Source organism: Pleurodeles waltl, chromosome 11, assembly GCF_031143425.1.
Source record: "Pleurodeles waltl isolate 20211129_DDA chromosome 11, aPleWal1.hap1.20221129, whole genome shotgun sequence".
NCBI classification, from domain to species: Eukaryota; Metazoa; Chordata; class Amphibia; order Caudata; family Salamandridae; genus Pleurodeles; species Pleurodeles waltl.
In genome coordinates, this window is record NC_090450.1 from 92,035,497 (window position 1) to 92,057,384 (window position 21,888).

At 42.7% G+C, this 21,888-nt stretch overlaps 1 protein-coding gene across 1 annotated transcript in view; it reads left to right on the forward strand.

Annotated features, from left to right (window-relative positions):
• LOC138265456 (carboxypeptidase N subunit 2-like) overlaps positions 1-21,803 on the forward strand; it is a 47,460-nt gene extending 25,657 nt beyond the window's left edge. Inside the window, exon 2 of the mRNA XM_069213177.1 lies at positions 18,179-21,803. Within this exon, the coding sequence (XP_069069278.1) occupies positions 18,179-19,817 (1,639 nt within the window). The 3' untranslated portion in view covers positions 19,818-21,803. The remainder of the gene's footprint in view (positions 1-18,178) is intronic.
• The last annotated feature ends 85 nt before the right edge of the window (positions 21,804-21,888 follow it).

The window sequence follows — 21,888 nt, forward strand, 5'->3', positions numbered from 1 at the left end:
TGTGCGTAAATTTGGTGTGGGTGATGAAGTTGGGTTCCTGTGTGTGTTGGGGTTTTCGATTGCTGTGCTCGCTCTCTCTATCTCTATCTCTATCGCCTTCTCTCCGATTTCCAACTAGTGGGGGTTTTTGGGTGATGTGGGTGTGTGTTTTATAGTTGATTGGATGTGTGGGAGTGTTGTTTGTATGTGTGTCAGGTGTGTGTATTTCAAATTGTCCAATGTGGCAGTGTTTTGGAGCTGTGTGTGTATTTTGAGCGTGTCGGTGTGTACCGCCAATGGAATACCGCGGTTGAAAGACCGCCGCGTGGATTCGTGGGTCAGAATGGCATGGGCGTGTTTGTGTTGGCGTGACGGTGGAGGTTTGGTCATCTCCAGTTTTCCGCGGCCCGCTGATGAGGCGGCCTTCCTTGGATGTCGGGTTTTTGGCGGTTTCACAGTTGGTGGTCAGAATGACCGTGGCGGTTTACCGCGGCCGCGGCGGTAGAATGGCGGACTTCTGACCGGCGGTAAGGGCCTTTTACCGCCGAGGTCAGAATGACCCCCTAAATCTGCTCGGCAATTCTGTCCATGGACTGCTGTAGCATCTGGACCAGGATGTCAATCTTGTTCTCCAAACCGGTAACGCGTAGTTTGAGGTCCGATAAGTCCTTTATGGCCAATTGTTCAAAGTGAGCAGACTGTCCAGAGGTTGGGGGCATGGGCTGTGGTGGTCCAGCTGGCTGAGTAGCTGAAGAGCCCGGAACAGCAACCAACCCATCTCTTTGGCCTTCTGCAATATCCTGGCTGGTGCCTGGTTTCTCAAGTGTTCGTGGGCACTGGGGTGTCACCTTCCAGATCCCATCTGCTCTCTTCTCCAAATATTGGTGTGCTATGTGAGGTAGTCCTTTGCTATGTGCCAAATGTTACAGCATTGTTCCAAATGAATGAGGTGGGCCTTCTGCTGGTCAAGTGTCATGTTGGCTGTTGGCACAGAATGAAATATGTATCAGACAAATCTAAACTAGGAACTGTGTCAATCAATATTATGCTTAATCTATATTGGGAACATCACATGTGGCATCTCTAATACCCCCAAAATGTCCTTTTTATTTGACCATCCACCATAAACAACATTCTAATGTAATGTAATGTACTCAGGTGTTGCCATTGTAGGCATATGAAATTGCATTGTCTACCCAAATCTATGTTGAACCGTGGTAATACTGAGACCAATTAGAAACTATGCTGCTGTGCACACATGGTATGGTACACCCGTTCCTTTTAATTAATCTTTGGGCTTCCTCATGCAGCATGCAACAGGCTTGATTCAATGGCCACTGACATGGAAAATTAATATATGTCTGGCAAATACAGGTATCGTGCCTCAGCATTGTGTACCTGATATGGCAATAACACAAGACCACAAACGTTGCTACACAGACTGACTCTGTGCCAAGCATTTGAAACATGGTGTCTAGCTACCTCACATCAAACAGACAACTTGGACACTTCTCCTATATTAACTAATGCAAATACCCAGAGGACCATTACATGGCTTCCTTCATGCAACTGAAGCAAGAGCATGTGTCCCTCTACATAGTCCATCTGTCAATACATGTCAGCAAGGAATGTCAACTTGATGCACATCACCCCACACCTCCCAGTATATCCATGGATTGAGTGTGTGCATGCATGCTACAGATCTCATATGTACAAGTATCTTGTGCTGTATCTTGTAGGACTTTGCCAGAATTTGATCAGGGGTGACAGCTTTTTAAGACCCGTCATGGGTACAGCCACCAGCAGGTGGACTGTGTAATGGAATGTATGCTGACCCCACTGTGCAGATATTGTATTGAATTGTATTGTAATTGTATTTATATAGCGCTAACTACCCCTGTCGAGGCATCGAAGCACTTTTTGGTGAGTAGCACGCTACTCCGGAATCGAAGAGGAATTAGTGGTGGATTAGTATAGGGAAATATAAGTACAGTATTTGTATTATTATGAGTTAATTTGAGCAGAGGATATGTGAGTTTGGTAGTTGTATTGACTAGAGTAATGGAGGGATAGAGGAGGGAAGAATCCAGAAGTATTAATTGAGAGTTCATAGTAATAGGATGAGGCATGGGATTAGTAAAGGAGAAATGGAGGAGGGAAGAATCTGTGGAAAGGGGTTAGAGAGATCATATTAGCAGGAGGGGTTTTGGATGAGTCAAGGGTGACATAGATGAGGGAGAAGTTAGTAGGGTTGTTTGGGAGATCATGGTAGTAGACTGAGGTTTGGGGTGAGCTAGATGCAGTAGAGGGGGGAAGAGCTTAGGCAGGGTTATTTTGGAGTTCAAAGAAGTAGAATGGGTTTGGGATGAGTCAGAGGGATGGAGGATAGATTGATAGAGACACAGGTTGATGGGGAGACAGAGTAAAGCTTTCAAGAGAGTAAAATGTATATTATTTTATTTATTATATATATATCTATATTTAATATTTTGTTTTAAATTTAAATATTTATACTTTGAATTTTATTTATAGATGTAGTTCTATATTTTTTTTTTCTCTAGTACAATAGGACTAGAGTAATAAATAGATATGTAAGTACATAGTAAGGGAATATAAGTGCAAGGAATATAGTAACGGGTATAATAATATGAGAAGTAAAGTAGCTTTGTATAAACACAGCCTTTCAAGATTTGTAATATTTGAAGTTAATTAATAAGTGTACTTTTATAACATTCATCTATCTTTCCTTAGTTTTTCAACAGTGATATGCTTTCTGTTAAATAGTTAAGATACCATTTGCTCATTGTGATATCAAAAAGAAAGCAGGGATTCCTAAGTATCTAATATAACAACATATCTAGAAGCTATGCAATGACATATGAACATGTTAAGCATAGAATAATATATATATATATATATGTATATATATATATACACATATATATATATATATATATATATATATATATATATATATATATATATATATATATATATATATACATATATATATATATACACACATGCACACACACACACATATATATTTCACCGTGAGTAAATATACATTTGTTAAGCAGGCTTTAAGAGTATTTATAGAATGTATTATTATGAAATAGTAACTATAAAATTTCTTAAAGAATTATACATATCTAGAATATACACATAATCATATTATAAATATTTGCCAACACATGCACATGCAGTCCATTGCTGTTTGAATATGGTGGCTTTGAAGGAAAGAGCCATTTCTTGAGTAGTCTTCTGAAGAAAATATAGTTATCTGTGGATCTATTATTTGGGGGTAATGAATTCCATAGTTTGGCTGTTTGAACAGAGAAGGATGCACCACCTATTGTCTTTTTCTTGTGTGGTGGTGTTTTAAGGCGGAGTACCAATCTTGAGTGGAGGTTTCTTTGTTGAATGTATAAAGTTATTTTCTTTCTGGTGAAAAGCGGTCCTGTTCCATATATAGCTTTGTGGGTGATACAAAGCAGCTTGAAGGTGGATCTCCTGGCAACGTGTAACCAGTGAAGTGCTCTCAAGGCAGGGGAGATGTGGGCTTGTGGCCAATAGTAGTCTGGCAGATGAGTTCTGAATATGTTGCAGTTTTTTTCATAATAGATAGAGATGATCCATGGTAAAGGCCAATGGTATAATCCAGTTTGGATAGTACAAGAGAGATAGTAGCCTGCACATTGTGTGGAAATCCACAGTGGGAGAAGATTCATTGCAGAGTCTTCAAGGTGATGGTGCTAATTTATCCAATTGGGCATTCTTTGTTAACTTGGAGACAATGGTAATTCCAAAGTTTTTAACTTCCTTGGATACTTGAGGAGGTGGTCCAAGTTTGTCAGGCCAGGCGCTCAGTGGTCATCATTTTTCCAATCGCCATGTGAGAATTTCTGTTTTGGAAGCATTCAGTTTCAATTTCAGCTCCAAGTCATCCACTGCTCAACGACTCTGAGGCAACTGAAGATTTGTGAGTTTTCAATGTCTTTGGGGCATTCCAATGTAAGTAGTATTTGTATGTCATCTGCGTAGTTGTAGCGTGTGAGTTTAAAATCATTGATCATTTCTGTTAGATTATGCAGCAGTTGATTATGTGGCAAATTCAGCAACTCAATAATCATGCGGAAAATGCCAAGGCCGCAGAATCACATAATTCCAAAGGTCCTACTTCAAAGTCTACATTATACGCAGTCTACCTCGGATCCTTATCCAAGCTCACATTGCAGTTGCAAATGGATTTCCCTGAACCCCGCTGGTGGCAATTCGGTTCTTTAACATCTGATGAATTGCTACAGAGAATCAATATTGGTTACATGAGTGTAACTGTTTCTATTTAGTTCAGTGGGAAATCTTACGAGGCTATCAGAATTCTTTTGTTTTTTTCCAATGTGCATGCATAGTCCAAAGTCCAAAATCTGCATTTGCCAAATAGCCAGTTTAAAGGTATGCCTTTGGTCCTTCACGCACTGGCCTTTTTCCTAACAAAACATCACAAAGGTATCAGTATGTGTGAAATATGGGACACGGGCTATAAGATGGCATGAGTGAAGCCTTTAACTTAATTAATATGTGGGGAATGCTGACATCTATTCATACCAATTCTTCTGTACTGAGGTGTGAATCCGCACATCATGTTTGGACTTGCAATACAAAACGTACATAGAGTGCCATGTGGAAAACTACACTAGCAATGTGCATCTGACAGGCATATTGAAGAAGAACAATCCAAAGTCATGATCACTAAGAATTCCTCTCCTACATACTTAAAAGCCCCATGGTATTTTGCTCGATGTTCGTCTGTCACCCAATCGATCATGTGGGCCTGTATAGTTTGGCAATACATGCACATTGACATTAGTCCCTATCTAGTGCGCATACATCTTTGTCTTACATCATTTGTGATGCACCATGTCTGGAACAACATTTTTGAGGGGAATAATGATGCCCTTGAGCATGTCATTGCAACCATTATCCGACATCACACACAATCCGTTCACAACACAGAAAACATTCAGGTGACACTCACTGGTAGCATCCGGATCCTTGATTGTGTCCACCTCGGCTGTAGTGTAAGATGCTGGTCCACCTATAGACATAAACATGGTACATTGCACTGGGATGTTAGGACACATACACTCTGTATATAAGAATAACATACATTGACTTCACAAATGTCTATTTAAGTCTGCATGTGGGGGTGACTAGACTTAATATTCTTTCTATATTTATTTATAAGGTGTCACGTATATGGTAACCATCTATTACCCTTAGAGATGGACTTGGACCTTTGGACTCAGAAAGGAGTGTGAGAATGTCCTAACAAACAACACCAATCATTATTAAATCAATTTAACAGTAACATTCAAATTTTGGAGTCAATAATTTTTATGCACCATGACATGAACCACCACATCAGTTTAGTAAAGTTTAAACATTTATTGCCCTTTAGATTAACAATGCTAAATTCATGCAAATCATGCACAAAACCAAGTGATACAAATAAAACACTGGCTGAACGGAACATCTGAAGAATGTCAATCTTGCCAGAGCATTAATCATTAAACACTCGGAATCACAATATTAAATAACAATAACAATAGAATGTGTAAAATAGAAAGAGAATACATTCAGTTATCACAGAGGAATATTCAAAATCAGTTTTATTTAATAATCGAATTTAGAATTTGGCATCCCTGACTATCACTCTAATTCAATATGCATGTTTGGGAATACATGCAAAAAGAAAAACAAGACAAAAAATAATTTGAAAAACATCTAACTATGGTGTTAACCAAAAAAAGGTTGGATTTTCTAAAGAGAGAAAACACAGAAACCTGCAAGAAAAACAAAAGCACATTTGGTTATACCTCTCCTCAATGGATCAGCAAGCAGCAATGTCTTCATCAGTAGAGCATCTTCGGTCCTTTTGGATGTCAATGACATGAATAGGGAAACAGTTCAGTAATATTTGGCCTTATTGTATCTGAACCGCCAGTGGCAGGAAGATAAGGACAAAACGTATAATTTCACAAGCTGAGAAACTAAGAAGCTGTAGAGTGCTACGAACTGAAAGGAACTGCCCTTACATCATCTAAACTTTGCTATATTAAAATCCTAGAAAGTAACTAGCTAAACTCCTATTGGACAAGACTATGGGTTGGTTTAGTGCATAGCCAATAAACTTTAATTCACGTTTCAAAAGTATCTTTCTTTGTTTTCTGCACCCAAGATTGGCTAATCTTCTCTCGGTCCTAGTCACCAGTTTCCGCAGTAGAATACAATTGTTGCAGATTACGAAACATTTACAGTGAGCACTGAAGACTATTGTTAAGCGCGTGCATATTATCTCATCTCAGGAAGAACAAATGCAACTACCAAAGAATATAACTTTTCCACAGTTTGTGAGTTACACAGGATGTTAAATAACTAAACTTTTAAACACTTTCAGAACATTTGATGTTTCTGAAAGGTCAGCAAACGAGTAAACAACGAACATAGAGTTTTTAGAAAATGCTGAGACACACAGGCAGGCCTTTAGAAAATGCTAAACGTACCCCTTTCACTAATGCTAACATACAAATAAAATAAAACATTTAATTAACATTTCAACCTTAATAATCATTAATTCATTTTCTTTTAGTGTTCATAATTATAACAAAATATTTCTATATTGGTCGTTATTATTTTCTATCAACACGTATTGTTTATGGTGTCCTCCGTGATCACCACACATTGTACATGTTTGATTTTGTAAGATATTATTTTGAATTAGACTTTTAAACACACAATATAATCTGTTAACTAATACTTCAGTACTTCGAATTTTATTAATTAACTTGCTCTCTTACACACGTTGAACCTGTAGCATATGGCACAGTTGACATTGCTTAATAACACACATAAGTAAGCCAGGTTGCATTGTTCACGGATAATATCTTCAAAATCACGAATCAGGTGCACTGAGTGCAGACAAAGTTCAAATACATCACTCCTTGCTAAATGGTGCAAGGGTCGCTTCCTTTAATGGGTATGTGAACAGAATGAATTTAAATGCCACACCCTGCAAGATATCACCTTAGCTGGCACTTTCTCAAATGTATACACGTCCATGGCAATTCTCCACACATCAGACAGTAACCATGCTTATTTTGTGGCCTCAGTAAGCTCATTATACGTTAATACTGCACAATAAATAGACATTGTCCATTCATGCCCTGTACACGCACATTAAGGAATTGTGAATATCTGTGGTATTACATGTATGTAAAATGGTTAGGTGTGCCCCAAACAGCCTGTCAAAATTTTGGCATGATTACATGTGAGTGTGCTCCCCGTCCCTTACATGGAGTTTGGCACACACATTGTTGAGTTAGTAATGGTCTGGCATGCCCGGTTACAACACTACCTGTACAGTGCCGGTGTGTCCACAAGCACCTCTGGGGCTCGCATGCACTGCATGGTCTGCGTGGGTTCGTGTCAGGCTACTGCTAACATGCCTCTGAGGCATGCTTCAATTTCTTAACAGAGTTAGGCTGCAGCATGGCATTCTAACAATAAAACATATATGACCCCTAGAGGCATAGTTACTTAACTTTCACGCACTGCAAAGCAGCAAGTAAAGTTGCTGCACTGTGCTGCGTTGCGTGAATGGGAGAGAGAAGAAATTCTCTATATTTACAAAGATATGGAGCATTTCTTCTCTCTCCTTGTGCTGGTGCACTTCAGGCAGCCTAGCGCCAATGCAGGCAACCTTCCACTATGGTGCTAGGGTGCCTGCCTTGCAAGGAGAATTGTTTTTGTTAAGGAAGGGATACCTTCCTGCACAAAAACAATCTCTCAAGACATTTTCCTCTTTCTATGTGTGCTGCAGCTTGTTGCAGATTGCAGCACACATAGAAAGAATATTTAACAAGGAGAATATTTTCTCCCTGTTACGCCATCCTGTGGGAGGCTTAGAGATTTCACGCAATCCCAGTTTTAAAACGGTTGTAAATCTGGAATTGTGTGTAATTCATGGTTGGATGCATTAAAATGCCCACACCACCTTTCCATGTGTTCTGCGGTTTGCAGCACACATAGAAAGATGAAATAACAGTTTTCTCCTTGTTATACCATCCTCTGGGAGGCATAGTGATTTCATATAATCCCAGGTTTACAGACCTTTGTAAAACTGGGATTGCGTGAAATACATGGGTGGTTGCATGGGAACGTCCATGTTACACCCATGAATGGATTCCAGAATAAAATATAATGTAATGCAGCGTAAGCCGCTGCATTGTGTTACATCTTCTTTACAAAGCCAAGAAAGGCAGTGCAAATCGCCCCTTACATGGCTTTGTAAATATCTACTAGCACAAATGTGGTGCAGACAGGATGCAAAATGTTAGTAAATATACCCATTAGAGCCATAAATGCAATAACAGATTTTAGCTAAGGAGGCATAGTTAGAGGCTCCTGGTGTATATGTACTTTACAACAGCTTCACCAGCTTCAAGGCTAAGATGATCTATGGGGTCAGCCTCCCAACTGACCACATCTGGCCATCGGTGCTTCAGCTGATGCAGTGTTCAGTCGATCCCAAAGATACGGACCATGTGTTGCAGCACAATCTCCCAACGCTGCTTCTGTTCCTGTGTAGGGTACCCCTGGCTCACCCTACCCCCAGTGGCAATCATGTTGGGCAGGTAGTGCAATAGCAGCAACCAGAAACCACCAACCTCTACCTTAGCTAAATTATTAGACCTGCTACCACCAGACACACTTCTGCTCAAACAAAACACCCATAGCTTACACTAAAATCTACATAAAACCTCCCCCGCCCTTCACACTACAAAGCCCTTGAAAGGTAAACACCCAACAATACAGTGCACAAAACAATACAAAATACAAAACAAACTTTGGGACACAACAGGGACAGCACAGACACCAAAAAGACAAATAAACAGCACCACACTCTCCAGCAACCAACAAACACCTCCACCAGCCAGCACAGACAAAAAGACTGTATGGAAAGTGAACGTAACTTCACACTTCGTTGCTTGCAGCATGGCAGAGCCATTGCATAGTTTCCTGGGCTGATGCATCACGTTTTTACCAAATGCGTAATTTTTTCTGAAGCATCCTTGGCAAAATATGCAATGTGTGATTGACGCACGACATATGTCAATGCACAGTGCTGTTTTTTTAATGTATTGGCATGGATGTGTGTGTTCCGGATGATGCAAAGGGTGCACTGCATCAGGCATAAGGCTAGTGTGTCAGATTCCATTGACGCAACTAGCCTATAGTGTGTTGTACAGTGTAGTGTAGTGTATTGTGCAATGCAGGTAAAAACTCCCAGGGATCAGTTATTTGGTGCTAAATTTATGACCTGACATGCATCACAACTTGGAATGTGTTGCATGTGTATGTTAACAGTGCACATATCTGTGACTCATTGCATCTATGGTGCCAACACTGGGACACACAATTTTTCACTGACATACACTGACATATTGTGTTTACTATATCACATCCAATATATTTAGGTTTTACAGTACAGTCACATACTTGCCTGAATGTGGTTAGCTGTGTAGTACATTGTTCGTATACTCATATATTGTCGTACTATGCACATGTGATACCCATTGCACTATATGATTAAGGTATGACTTGTGTGCCATACTATCACCAATATTTATGGGAAATTTGTGTAGGACAGCGCTGCAAGTCTTCCAGCTGCACTGCCCTACACCAATGTAAAAGGGCAGGAATGCACTGTAGTTATGAAATACTGTGCATTCATCTACTTTCCCCAGTCACCTTCACACAATTTGATGTCTTGCACCAATGCAGGCACCATTGCTGTAGGAGGCTGGCCTGGCTTGTAGTGGGTACCAATTGTAATTACACCTTATACCAAGTCCAGTTATCCCTTATTAGTAGAGTGTAGTAGTGTCCTAGCAGCTTAGGCTGATAGAGGTAGCTATAGCAGAGCAGCCAATGCTGAACTAGGAGACATGCAAAGCTCATGCAATACCACTTATATCATATAGGTACTATATCATAAGAAAGGTACTTTATTTTAGTGACAATGTGCCAAAAATATCTCAGAGGATATACTCCCTTAGGAGGTAAGTAACATACACAAAATATACACAACTAACCAAATCAGGTAAGTAAAACAGTCAGAAAGTAGTGCAAACACTGTAAAACACAATAGGATGCAATAGGCCTAGGGGCAACACAAACCATATATTAGAAAAGTGGAATGTGAACCACGAATGCACCCCTAGGCAAGTGTAGTGTGTAGAGGGTCACTGGGAGTGTGAGAAAGCACTAAGGGTGTAAAGGAGACCCCCCCAGGACCCAGGAAAGCAGGAGTAAAGTACTACAATTTCTCCCAAACAATACCAAAGTCATGACAAAGGATTTTGCAAGGACCACAACAGACTGCAAAGACGGATTCCTGGACCTGAAGACCTGCAATGGAAGGGGACCAAGTCCAACAGTCGCTAAAGTGTCCTTGGGGGCAGAAGCCCGTTAAACCACGGATGAAGGTGAAAAATGGCTGCCTCCGGTTGGAAGAAGATGCGGGATTTGCACCAACGAAAGGAAGTAGGAGTTTCTGCTTTGTGCAGAAGATGTCCCACGACGTACTGGAGGATGCAGCATTGTTTCCTTGGCAAAATACCGCAAACAAGCCTTGCTACCTGCAAGAGTCGCAGTTGAAGAAAAAGGGTGCTGCCCGGGCCCAGGAAGGACAAGGATGTCGCCACTCAGAGGATGGGGCAGAGGGGGCCCTCAGCAACGTAGAGAGCCCACAGAAAGGTGGGAAGCACCCGCAGAAGTCCTTGAACACAGGTTCAAGAAGACTGAACATGGCGGTCGTCTCAACACTGCAAAGAGAGGTCCCACGACACCAGAGGTCAACTCAGGGAGCTGAGCATCGCAGGACAGAGTGCTGGGGACCTAGGCTAGGCTGTGCATGCAGGATTTCTTGGAAATGTGCACAGAAGCCCTTGTAGCTGCAGATCACACAGTGCACAGGATTACTGTCTGGGGAGGGGAGGGGAGGCAAGGACTTACGTCCTCCAAATTTGGACAGTCGTACCACTGGACAGTCTGGGTAACTTGGGTCCTCCACCTGTGTTCCAGGGGCAACGCTCGTCAGGATGAGAGGGGACCCAGAGTACCAGTGAAGCTGAAGTTTGGTGCCTGTTGGAGCAGGGGGAAGATTCCATCGACCCACGGGAGATTTCTTCATCGCATCCAGTGGAGGGTGAAGGCAGGCAGCTCCCAGAGCATGCACCACCAGGAAACAGTTGAGAAAGCCAGCAGGATTAGGCACTACAATGTCACTGGTAGTCTTCCGGCTACTTTGTTGCAGTTTGGCAGGCACCCAGGAGCAGTCAGCGGTTGATCCTTGGCAGAAGTCGAAGAGAGAAGTGCAGAGGAGCCCTGATGGATTCTTGCAAGTTGTAATCTGACGAGAAGCCCACAGGAGAGACCCTAAATAGCCCTCAGAGGAGGATTGGCTACCTACTCAGGTATGCACCTATCAGGAGGGTCTCTGGTGTCACCTGTTGGCACTGGCTACTCAGAGGCCTCTAGAGTGCACCCACACCTCTAAAAACAAGATGGCAGAGGTCTGAGGCACACTGGAGGAGCTCAGGGCACCACCCCTGGGGTGGTGATGGACAGGGGAGTTGTCACTCCCCTTTCCTTTGTCCAGTTTCGCGCCAGAGCAGGGACTGGGGGTTCCCTAAACCGGTGTAGACTGGCTTATGCAAGGAGGGCACCATCTGTGCCCTTCAAAGCTTTTCCAGAGGCCGGGAGAGGCTGCCTCTCCCCAACATTTAACACCTATTTCCAAAGGGAGAGGGTGTAACACCCTGTTCCCAAAGGAAATCCATTGTTCTGCCTTCCTGAGACTGAGCTGCTCAGACCCCAGGAGGGCAGAACCCTGTCTGTGGGGTGGCAGCAACTGTAGCTGTAGAGAAAACCCCAGAGAGCTGGTTTGGCAGCACTGGAAGTCCATAGTGGAGCCCCAGGATGCATGGAATTGGCTCCCCAATACCAGATTTGGAATGGGGGGACAATTCCATGATCTTAGACATGTTACATGGCCATATTCTGAATTACCATTGTGAAGCTACATATAGGTATTGACCTATATGTAGTGCACGCATGTAATGGTGCCCCCGCACTCACAAACTCCAGGGGAATGGCCCTGAACTATGTGGGGGCACCTTTGCTAGGGCAAGGGTGCCCTCACACTTAGGGCCTGATTACAACTTTGGAGGAGGTGTTAATCCGTCCCAAAAGTGACCGTAAAGTGACGGATATACCACCATCCGTATTACGAGTACATTATATCCTATGGAACTCGTAATACGGCTGGTGGTATATCCGTCACATTTGGGACGGATTAACACCTCCTCCAAAGTTGTAATCAGTCCCTTAGTAACTTTGCACCTAACCTTCAGCAAGTGAAGGTTAGACATATAGGTGACTTATAAGTTACTTAAGTGCAGTGAAAATGGCTGTGATATAACGTGTGCGTTATTTCACACATGCTGCAATGGCAGTCCTGTGTAAGGGTTTGTCTGAGCTCCCTATGGGTGGCAAAAGAAATGCTGCAGCCCATGTGGATCTCCTGGAACCCCAATGCCCTGGGTACCTAGGTACCACATACTAGGGACTTATAAGGGGGTCCAGTATGCCAATTGAAATTGGTAAATGTAGTGACTAGCCTATAGTGACAAATTTAAAGGCAGAGAGAGCATGAGCACTGAGGTTCTGATTAGCAGAGCCTCAGTGACACAGTTAGGCACTACACAGGCATACACGTTTAGGCCACAAACTATGAGCGCTGGGGTCCTGGCTAGCAGGATCCCAGTGAAACAGGCAAAAACATACTGACATACATGTAAAATTGGGGATAACATGTCAAGAAAGATGGTACTTTCCTACAATTGCACAATGGGGCAAGGGTGTCTCTGTTGCATAAAGGATTGTTTTTGTGAAGGAATGAGAACCTTCCTGCACAAATACAATCCCAAGTTGTATTTTCCTGTTTTTATGTGTGCTGCGGAATGCAGCACAGATGGAAAGAGGTAGAAACGAGGAGCAATACAATATTTCTTTACGGTTACGGCTGCTCTGGGAGGGTGTAAACATTTGACACCTCACCAGGTTTACATCAGTAATAAAATCTGAGGCACGGCCAAAACCCATGGATGTTGCATGGAAACACCCTGCAGTAGGGCGTCCATGGAGGACACAACTCTCAGATGCCCCGGGGGTACGTTCCCGGACGTCCGCGTCCCTGGGGTTACTTCCAGTGCCTCTTTTCCTGACCCGGAAGAGGAACGCCGAGAGGCTGACTGGTGCAGGGACTTTTAAAGCCCCGGAAGAAGCGGAGCGGTGGGAGAACCAAACAACGACGGAAGAGCCCACCGCGACGCTGGGGAAGGAAGAGACAACACCTCAGCCAAGCTTCGGACGCTATGGACAGGAGGCAGCAGGACACTGAAGCCGGCCACGCTCTAGGGAGAGCGTGGCCTAACCAGGTACGGGGAAAAAGGGGCCAGAAAAGAGACTTTATTTTATTTAATTTTTTTTGTTTTCCCTTCTGTATTTTAAATAGTTACAGCAAAGGGCTGATATAAATAGAAAGTGAGCTTCTGCATATCCAGACAAAGCTTGTTTTTACCCTTATTCATTCCTGTTATATTTTTACATATGGTGTGTCCATATTGTGTGTAAATAGATGTCAAAACAACACAAAGAGAAAAGGAAAAGCAGGTTATGCTCTCTCTGATTCTTTTGGTTAAATGTATATGTGTCAATTTTTTTTGGGACATTTTGAGAAAAGTAGGAAAATAAGCTCAGGAAATAGAACAGGACGGAAAGAAGCTCAGCTAAAAGAAAAGGAAAATAAACTAAGACAACAAGAAAAGGGAAACACCTAAAGAAGATAAAAAGAAAGAAGCAAGGGAGGAAATAAAGAAGGCTACAAAACAGAGAGAAAGACTGTAACAGAGAGGAAAGCGGATCTAACAGCCCATGAAAAGAAAAGAAAGCAAAGAGGTAGAAAGAGTCAGAAACAGTGAGGGAAAGAAGGAAAATAAAACAAAGGAGAACATACATACCAACCCTCTTTGTTATTCTTCCTTTACATGCTCCTCCTGAGTCGCCATCTGGATAAAAGAAGAACAAAGAGAGAAAACGTGAAGATAAAAGAAGAAGGAACAGACGAAGAGCCAAGACAGACCACGGATAAAAAGATTTAGAGACTGTCAAACTCCTATGTACCTTAATAAACTACTGTATATATGACACACGTGTCCCTCCATTACTGACACTCTTACACACCCACTGCAAAACACATGCAACTCCCACCTGGCACAGAGTTGGCCAGTGGAGCAACTTGGCCATGAAAAGCCATGCAAAGGGGCTTTACTTGGCCTCAGTGATATGGATGAGAGGCTTGTGCCATAGGAGGATCAAACAAAGCGAGGCTCCAGTGGCACAAGACTCTTGTAAATATGCCCATATCTGTCTGCATTCCTGACATATGATTTGTTATGGACACAATACACATGCAGGAAATGACATACACTGACAGCCTAGGCCAGTCTACAGTTGCCTCCTGGTCACAGATTGACTGTGTGGCTATGTAAGGTATGTTGCTAGGCCTATAAGCAAAAACAACATAAGATGAACGGAATGCAGAACAAATCAAACATTCATCCCCAGTCACAGATCTGGGTTTAATCCATCAGTTTTTTGCTTGCCATGCCATTCCAGCTCAGACCCAGCCATATGCAAATCAGTCTTGACCCTGTTTCCCATGGGAACAGTCCAGCCCCGAACAGCCAGGCCACGTCTTCCCCAGCCCAGAAACAAGCATCCTGGGACCGGTTTCAGGGTATCACCCTTCATCAGCCAGGCTAGCTTGAATCTGGTGGCATAGCAAGCACTCTACGCGACTCCACACCATAACAGTCTATACACCACACTCAGTGCCACTCTACTCTATGACACTCTACTCCAGTGTTCGCCACTTCACTCTACGACACTAATTTTCAGCCATGCTGAACAGCAGTCACACTGGTTTACAACACTGGCAAAGCCACTAGCTCTTGCATAGGTGAGCAATGTAGCTTTACCAGTGCTTGTTCCAATCAAGTAGTTCTTGCTAAAGAGCAGTGTTTGAGCTTTTTAACGCTGCCATTCATCTATCTGAGACAGTGATTTGTAGTGTTAATCCGATTTATCTTCGTATGTAAATCATGTTTTACAAGGCCAACTTAAATCTCAACCGGCTCAACTGGATGCTCTGATGTTTGATTATAATGTTAACTAGCCTGTTTGGTACTGATTAAAGGACTGCTTCCCTTCATTCCCTTTCTCAGTCTTTATACTATATCACTCTTCACATCATTAATAAATATTCATTGCATGTTGGATAATGTGCCCACGGAACTAGGGTCCATATTTCTGGGCTTTGTGGCACAGGGCAGTGCAGCAGTCACCTTGCCGGGCTGCCCTGCATCACAGGGAAAGGGCAGGAAAGAGCTGTATTTAAAAGAATACCGCACATTCCTGTCCTTTCCCCTGCGCTGGCGCACTGTAGGCAGCCTAGTGCTAACGCAGGCACCCTTGCACCATGGTGCAAGGGTTCTTGCATTGCATGCAGGATTGTTTTTGTGCAGGAAGGGGCACTTTCCTACACAAAAGCAATCCTAAGAGGTTTGTTCCTCTCTCTATGTATACTGCAGAATGCAGCACACATAGAAAGAGGAGAAATTAGGAGAAATAAACATATTCCTCCTCGTTAAGCCTCTCATGGGGAGGCGTCTCTTTATGTCACATTCCAGGTTTACAAGTTCTTGTAAATCTGGGACACATAAAGCATCATGGATGTTGTGTGGGAATACCCATGCAACACCAATGGAAATGTCTCCCTGGCACACAGTAATGTAATACAGCGATTTGCGTTGCGTTACATTACTCGAGATTTATAAAGTGTGGCTTCATAAATCTCACTTAAGGTTTGCACCGCTCTTGCACCACGCTGCGTGGTGCAAAAGAGATGCAAACCAGGTCATAAATAGGGCCTAAGGGCCTCATATACAAAGTTTTGGTGCAGTGCATGTGTCAAAACAAACGGGCAGGAATGTGCCATATCTACAAGATACAGCACATTCCTGTTCTTGCTCCCTGCGCTGGCACACAAATTGCTGCAAGCGTAGGCATCCTTTCAGCATGGTGCAAGGAAGTCTACGTAGTCGAATGCAGCACACATAGAAAGAGTTAAACCTCCCCATTGTGCCACCCTTAAACCACCCCTGGGGTGGCGTAGGAAACTGACACAGTCTGAGGTTTACAAACACTTGTAGATCTGGGAACGGCCCTTTCACGCAGAGTAATGCATGAAAGGGGGCTATATTAGCAAGGCCATGTAAAGCCATGCAAGGTGGCATCGCGTGGCCTGGTAGACATGGTCCAGCAGCCTGCACTGCTGGTCCGTCAAAAAAAGTGATGCACCAACGGCGCAGGCGGCTTGTAAACGAGGCCCTATGTTTGGCAATGAAGGCAGGTATTTTGCTTGTGCCTGGCTCTTATTAATCAGGTTGGTTATTAATACATGCAAAAAAATAGAAACCCAGAAACAAGCCTTCTTCCTCTAATATGAAACAACATACCCCGACACACACAAGGTTGCTCCTGCGCTAAAGGAAACATTTGAAGGCACACCTAAGCAACCACTAATGCCACCATCACTTTCATTCCCTGGACCTGAGCAACTAGGGACTAGATTTAGAATCGTCTTCCACTTCTGGTACCCTGATGCAGCAATGTCCAGCAGCCCGTTTCTTTTAGGTTTGCGCCTATACTTACATGACACTAAAAAATGAGCAAGGAAACATAACCCCATCTCGGGTGCAAAGGTCTGGCCTATTCACTTTTATTTAAGTAGCCCAACTGCTTTAACATCTACTTGAAAATGTAGTTTTCTGGAAAAGCACATCATAAAATATGATGTCCTTTTGTATTTCTAGTTTTGCGTTTCCCTAGTTTAAATCTTTTGTTGTGAGTGTCTAAAATATAAAACACTTTTAAAGGTACACATCAGACAACTACTACTTACCTGTAGAAAACATTTGGTTGACAACTAAACATACCCTGCAACTCAAGGTGCCAGCACCTTCGACTGACTTTGAAGGTTTTATTTGGCAAAGCAAGGACAAGGCCTTTTGTTTCTTCAAGTCACAATTTACAATATTCACCATTAGAGAAGCAGAGTGAAACGTGCACACTTGTTCACTTAGAGGAAAAATTACCAATTCTGCATTCAATACCTTATACCTCCCCCTGCTGAAGTATTTTTATTTTCATTTTATTTTTCCACTTAGGTTGGATAGGGCGGGCCAGCATTCTCTGTGTCACAAAGGGGTGAGGGGGAAGGAGTGCTAGTTGCACCCCAAGTGTGCATGTCGGTTTGGCCATCCATCCGAGGCTAGCCAATCTGACATGCGCACTTAGAATGCGCAGTGAAACACTTCCGGGTGGAGACAAATTCAGGCTCCCACTCCCTCCTTGAGTGCCATTACAGCCACTCAGGCCAATCCCAGCACTTCTTTCATGTTGTGTGGGGGTGGGGAGGGAAGGAAGGCAGAAGCAGAGGCAGCGGGAACGGCGGAGGCCGGATAGCGGGGTGTGGCAGATAAGAGTTTTTTTTTATTATTATTATTTTCCCCCTCCTTTTCCGCGTGCTACCCCGTCAGCTCTTCCTGCCAGCAGCCACCTCTGCCCCATTGCTATAACAAGGTTGACTAGCAACAGATTTTTAAGTTTTGATTGTAAAGATCCTAAGGTCATCTGTTTACTTGAAACTGTTTCTGGCATTCCTAGGTAGGCAAACAAGCTGTGATTAAAAAACATTTTCATTTTTGCTAGCGGAAGTGGTGTAAACCAAACAACTTTGCCGATTGCTACACATGGAAACTCAAACAAAAGCTTAAATACATCTTCTTCTATTAGTGAATTTTAACATGTTTTGTAGATTATTTGAGTTGACATGATCAAGGGCGTTTACCTACTTTTGTTTTGTCTAAACATGATTGAATATTGAACAAATAAAATATTTGTCACAGTTTCAATAAAGTCCTCTTTTTCTTTTCTCTTTTCTTGTTAGGTTCAGAAAGATGGTAGCCGAAGTGATTCTGCTTCTCCTCGTCACCACCCCCCTTGGTATGTTTTCTCCAACCTGCCCATTATCATGTGATTGCTTCAAGAACCTTCAGGTCTTTTGCGCTAAGGAGAACATGACAGAAATCCCAACAGAATTTCCTTTAAATGTCATAGAAATTGTCTTTGTGGAAACCAGTATTGACACTGTTAAAACTGGTGCTTTCTTAAACAAAACTAATTTGACAAAATTGGTTTTTCTCAACAATCAGTTGACATTTCTGGAACCTGGGGCATTTGATGGGTTGTCAAGTGTTGAGGAACTTAGAATTATTGGTAATCCTTTGTCAACTGTTACTACTGGGATATTTGACAATGTGAGGAATATCAAGAAGCTGGTCATCACGTTTAATTTGATCAAAAAACTTGAAGATGGGCTGTTTGATAAAATGGAGCGCTTGGAATTTCTCGATTTACGGGGGAACAAAATTGATGAACTGCCTAACAGGGTCTTCGATCATGTAAAGAATCTTAACATAGTGAATTTGGATCTGAATCAAATCCATCACATCCCTGCTGGTCTGTTTCGCCAAAACAGTGCCCTTAAAATGCTCAGTATAAAAGACAATTGCATTAAAAACTTGCACCATGATGCATTTGTTAACCTATCAGAACTTGTGGAACTCTACTTAGACGGAAATAACATCACGCAACTTTCTCATAAAGTTTTCTCCAAACTACACAAGCTGGAAAAGCTAAGTCTAGTTCAAAATTTGATCAAGGAGTTGCCTGTGGAAGTGTTTTCCTCTTTACGCAATCTTGTTATGCTAGATCTGGATAGGAACTTGCTTGAAAATCTCCCGCTGGGTATTTTTGGTGCAATGCATAATTTAACAAAATTGTCAATAGCAAAGAACAAGCTGAGGACTCTACCCGGAGGTATTTTCCAGGGGTTAGTTAATATAAATTCCATCATACTGTCTAATAATCTGATCACAATTCTCCCCAGTGGGGTTTTTAGAGGCCTGGTGACCCTCACCAGGCTTTACCTTGAAAATAACAAAATCACATCTCTAGACGTGGAAATGCTAGAGAGCCTCTCTTCACTGGCGCTGATCGACCTCTCCAAAAACCAGCTGAGTACCATCCCCGTGAACATGTTTGGCAAAAATTACAATCTAGAGTCTGTTGTTTTACGTGAAAACCCTTGGATATGCGACTGTCAGCTGGTCTACCTGCTAGACTGGATCCAGCTGAACACAGATTGGTACCAGAACTCTCAAGCACTCTGTGCTGGCCCTCAGAATTTAAAAGGAACCACCATCTCTCTTCTGAAGGAAGAACAACTGCTTTGCTCCTCTTCTGAAGACAGCGCAGACCTTCTGCCTTCTCAAAAACTTGACAATGAACCCAATACCAACATAAGTTATTCATCCATTTTCAGCACCAAATCACTATCTCCGTGTGCCTACAGGACAGTTAACAATATTACCTTCCTTTCATGTAAAATATCCATGTGCAACAGTGTGAAGGTGAGTGTCAAAGGACTCAGTTGCTCAGAAACTCTGGAAGTCAGGTCTAACCAGCAAGTGGATCCAGACAAATGCAGCCCTGTGGTCATGGACATCATCATTCAAGCTAATTAGCAGTGCTAAAAAGAAACTTGAATGACAGCTGCAAGTACTTTGCAGCAATTTAAATGAAAGAAAATTTTAGATCGGGGTGTTCACTGTTGGTCAACAATGTCTATATTCATAGCAGAATTTCAGGAGTGTTCCCTACGTGAATAAAACCCATTCATATTCGTTATATGTGCATTTTTCCCACACGGATATCCTGAAAATCTGATGTGGATCCAGCCTGTTTGAATGAAATTGGTCAGCCACCTTTAGATCATTTGCAAATAAACAATAGCACTTGGAGCAAATTCTCCACTTTAGAATATTTTGTAATTTGGATACTCTTGTACGTGATACATATTTCAGAATATAACGCATGAACTGATAACAGATGTTGTACTGTATCATTGACTATTGTAGTCAGCGAGCCATGACGCTAGTCCCCTGACTACCGCCATGGTGCGCCGTATTTTAAATATGGCGTCCCATGATGGCATTAGGGTTGCTAAAAGGCGCAAGAAAGGTGGCGCTGAACTAGGTGCCGAGCCACTTTTCATAAATCTGTGTCTTAGGTTCTAATAGTGAGTGGACAGTGACATCTGTCTGCACATGTATCGCAATTATAAGTAGTGCGAGTAATTACTGGGTGAAATAAAACCTGCACCCTCATTACATTTTGGTAATCAAACCTACTGGAGCTCCAAGAGTGGAAAAGACCTCGACAATACTGGGGCACGTGGCTTTTGGTGCCGTCAGTAGCAAGAGTCGCGTTATGCCCCATTGTCGGCAATAATCGTGGTAGGCCATAGGCTGTAAATTTTGCCGCCATAAATTTAGAACCTCTCAGTGTCTGATTTTATTGGATACAATACTTAGCCCATCCAACCCCAAGGCGCTCATAGTCAGGCCCTTAGGAAACCATTCTGACGGGGCTGGGGTTTGAGATGCTGCAGTGTTATTTTTTTTTCAGAATTGGTGATATCCTCACTATTAGTAATTTCGGGAAATGGAACTCTAGGCGGTCCCTTAAAAAAGGAGAATTGAGACCTTACTGTTTTCGTCACCACACCCGATTCCTGTGGTAATCCCCATTTTCAGCCAATTTCCTACGAGGACCTTTTATCATCTGCTGACATTTCTGGGCAGGAAACATTGAGTGTGGCATTCCCGCATATCCTGCAATTCCTGAATCAGCTTAGTTTACCGGCCACATCAAGAATACTCACCGTTTGGGATGAACACCTCTTTATAGGAAAGATTTTCTCTGAAATCAACATGCAGACTATGGTCCCCAGACTCTCATCATCAAGGCCCAGAATGGCAATTTATTCCATTGGGCATTTCCCGAGAGGACTGGAGACATTGGAGGCCATTTTTATAAGGTTGAATGCAGTGCTTAATTTGTAAATAAAAATGTGCCGGTGCCCAAAGCCCTCCTCTTAAACACGCAGTTGCTGCATTTAATTTGCGAACCTGGAATACTGAGGCAGCGTAATCCTGAAGCCGTCTCGGGCCTCTTCAATCCATTTACAGCCACTCCCTACCCCTTCAGCTCACTCCTGCAGCTTTCTGCTTTCAACCCTTGTGAAGCTTTTTAGTTTTTCCTCTTCCTCCGTCTTTGCCATATGTGTCTTTTGCTCGCAGCAAACGCTTGAGGCAGAAGAATAAGCACCGGCCCTCAAAAATAAGTGGCGGTGCTCAGCACCGTACACAACAAGCACAAATTAAGCACTGGTTGAATGTGGCAGCATGTATCTCCCCCTCCTGGGGTTTATGACAGTAGAGAGGGAGAGGGAGGGAGAGAGAGACAGAGAAAGAGAGGATGTTTGGTAAATCTGTTTCCGGGTCCTGCTCTGCTCCTGCCGGCATTGACCCCTTGTCTGGCTACAAATGTTGTGTTAGCGAAAAGATCCTCTTAAAGTATGTTAAACGTCCATTGTATAACATCCAAGTGTATGCTTGATGGTAAATAAAAGAAATAAAGATTTACCTTAATAGGTTTATGGATTATAATTTGGGGAATTTCTTACAGAGGCCTTCACTGTGAGAACTGTCCATTGTCTGAGCGGTGAACGAACATTTCTGTTGACATGTTTAC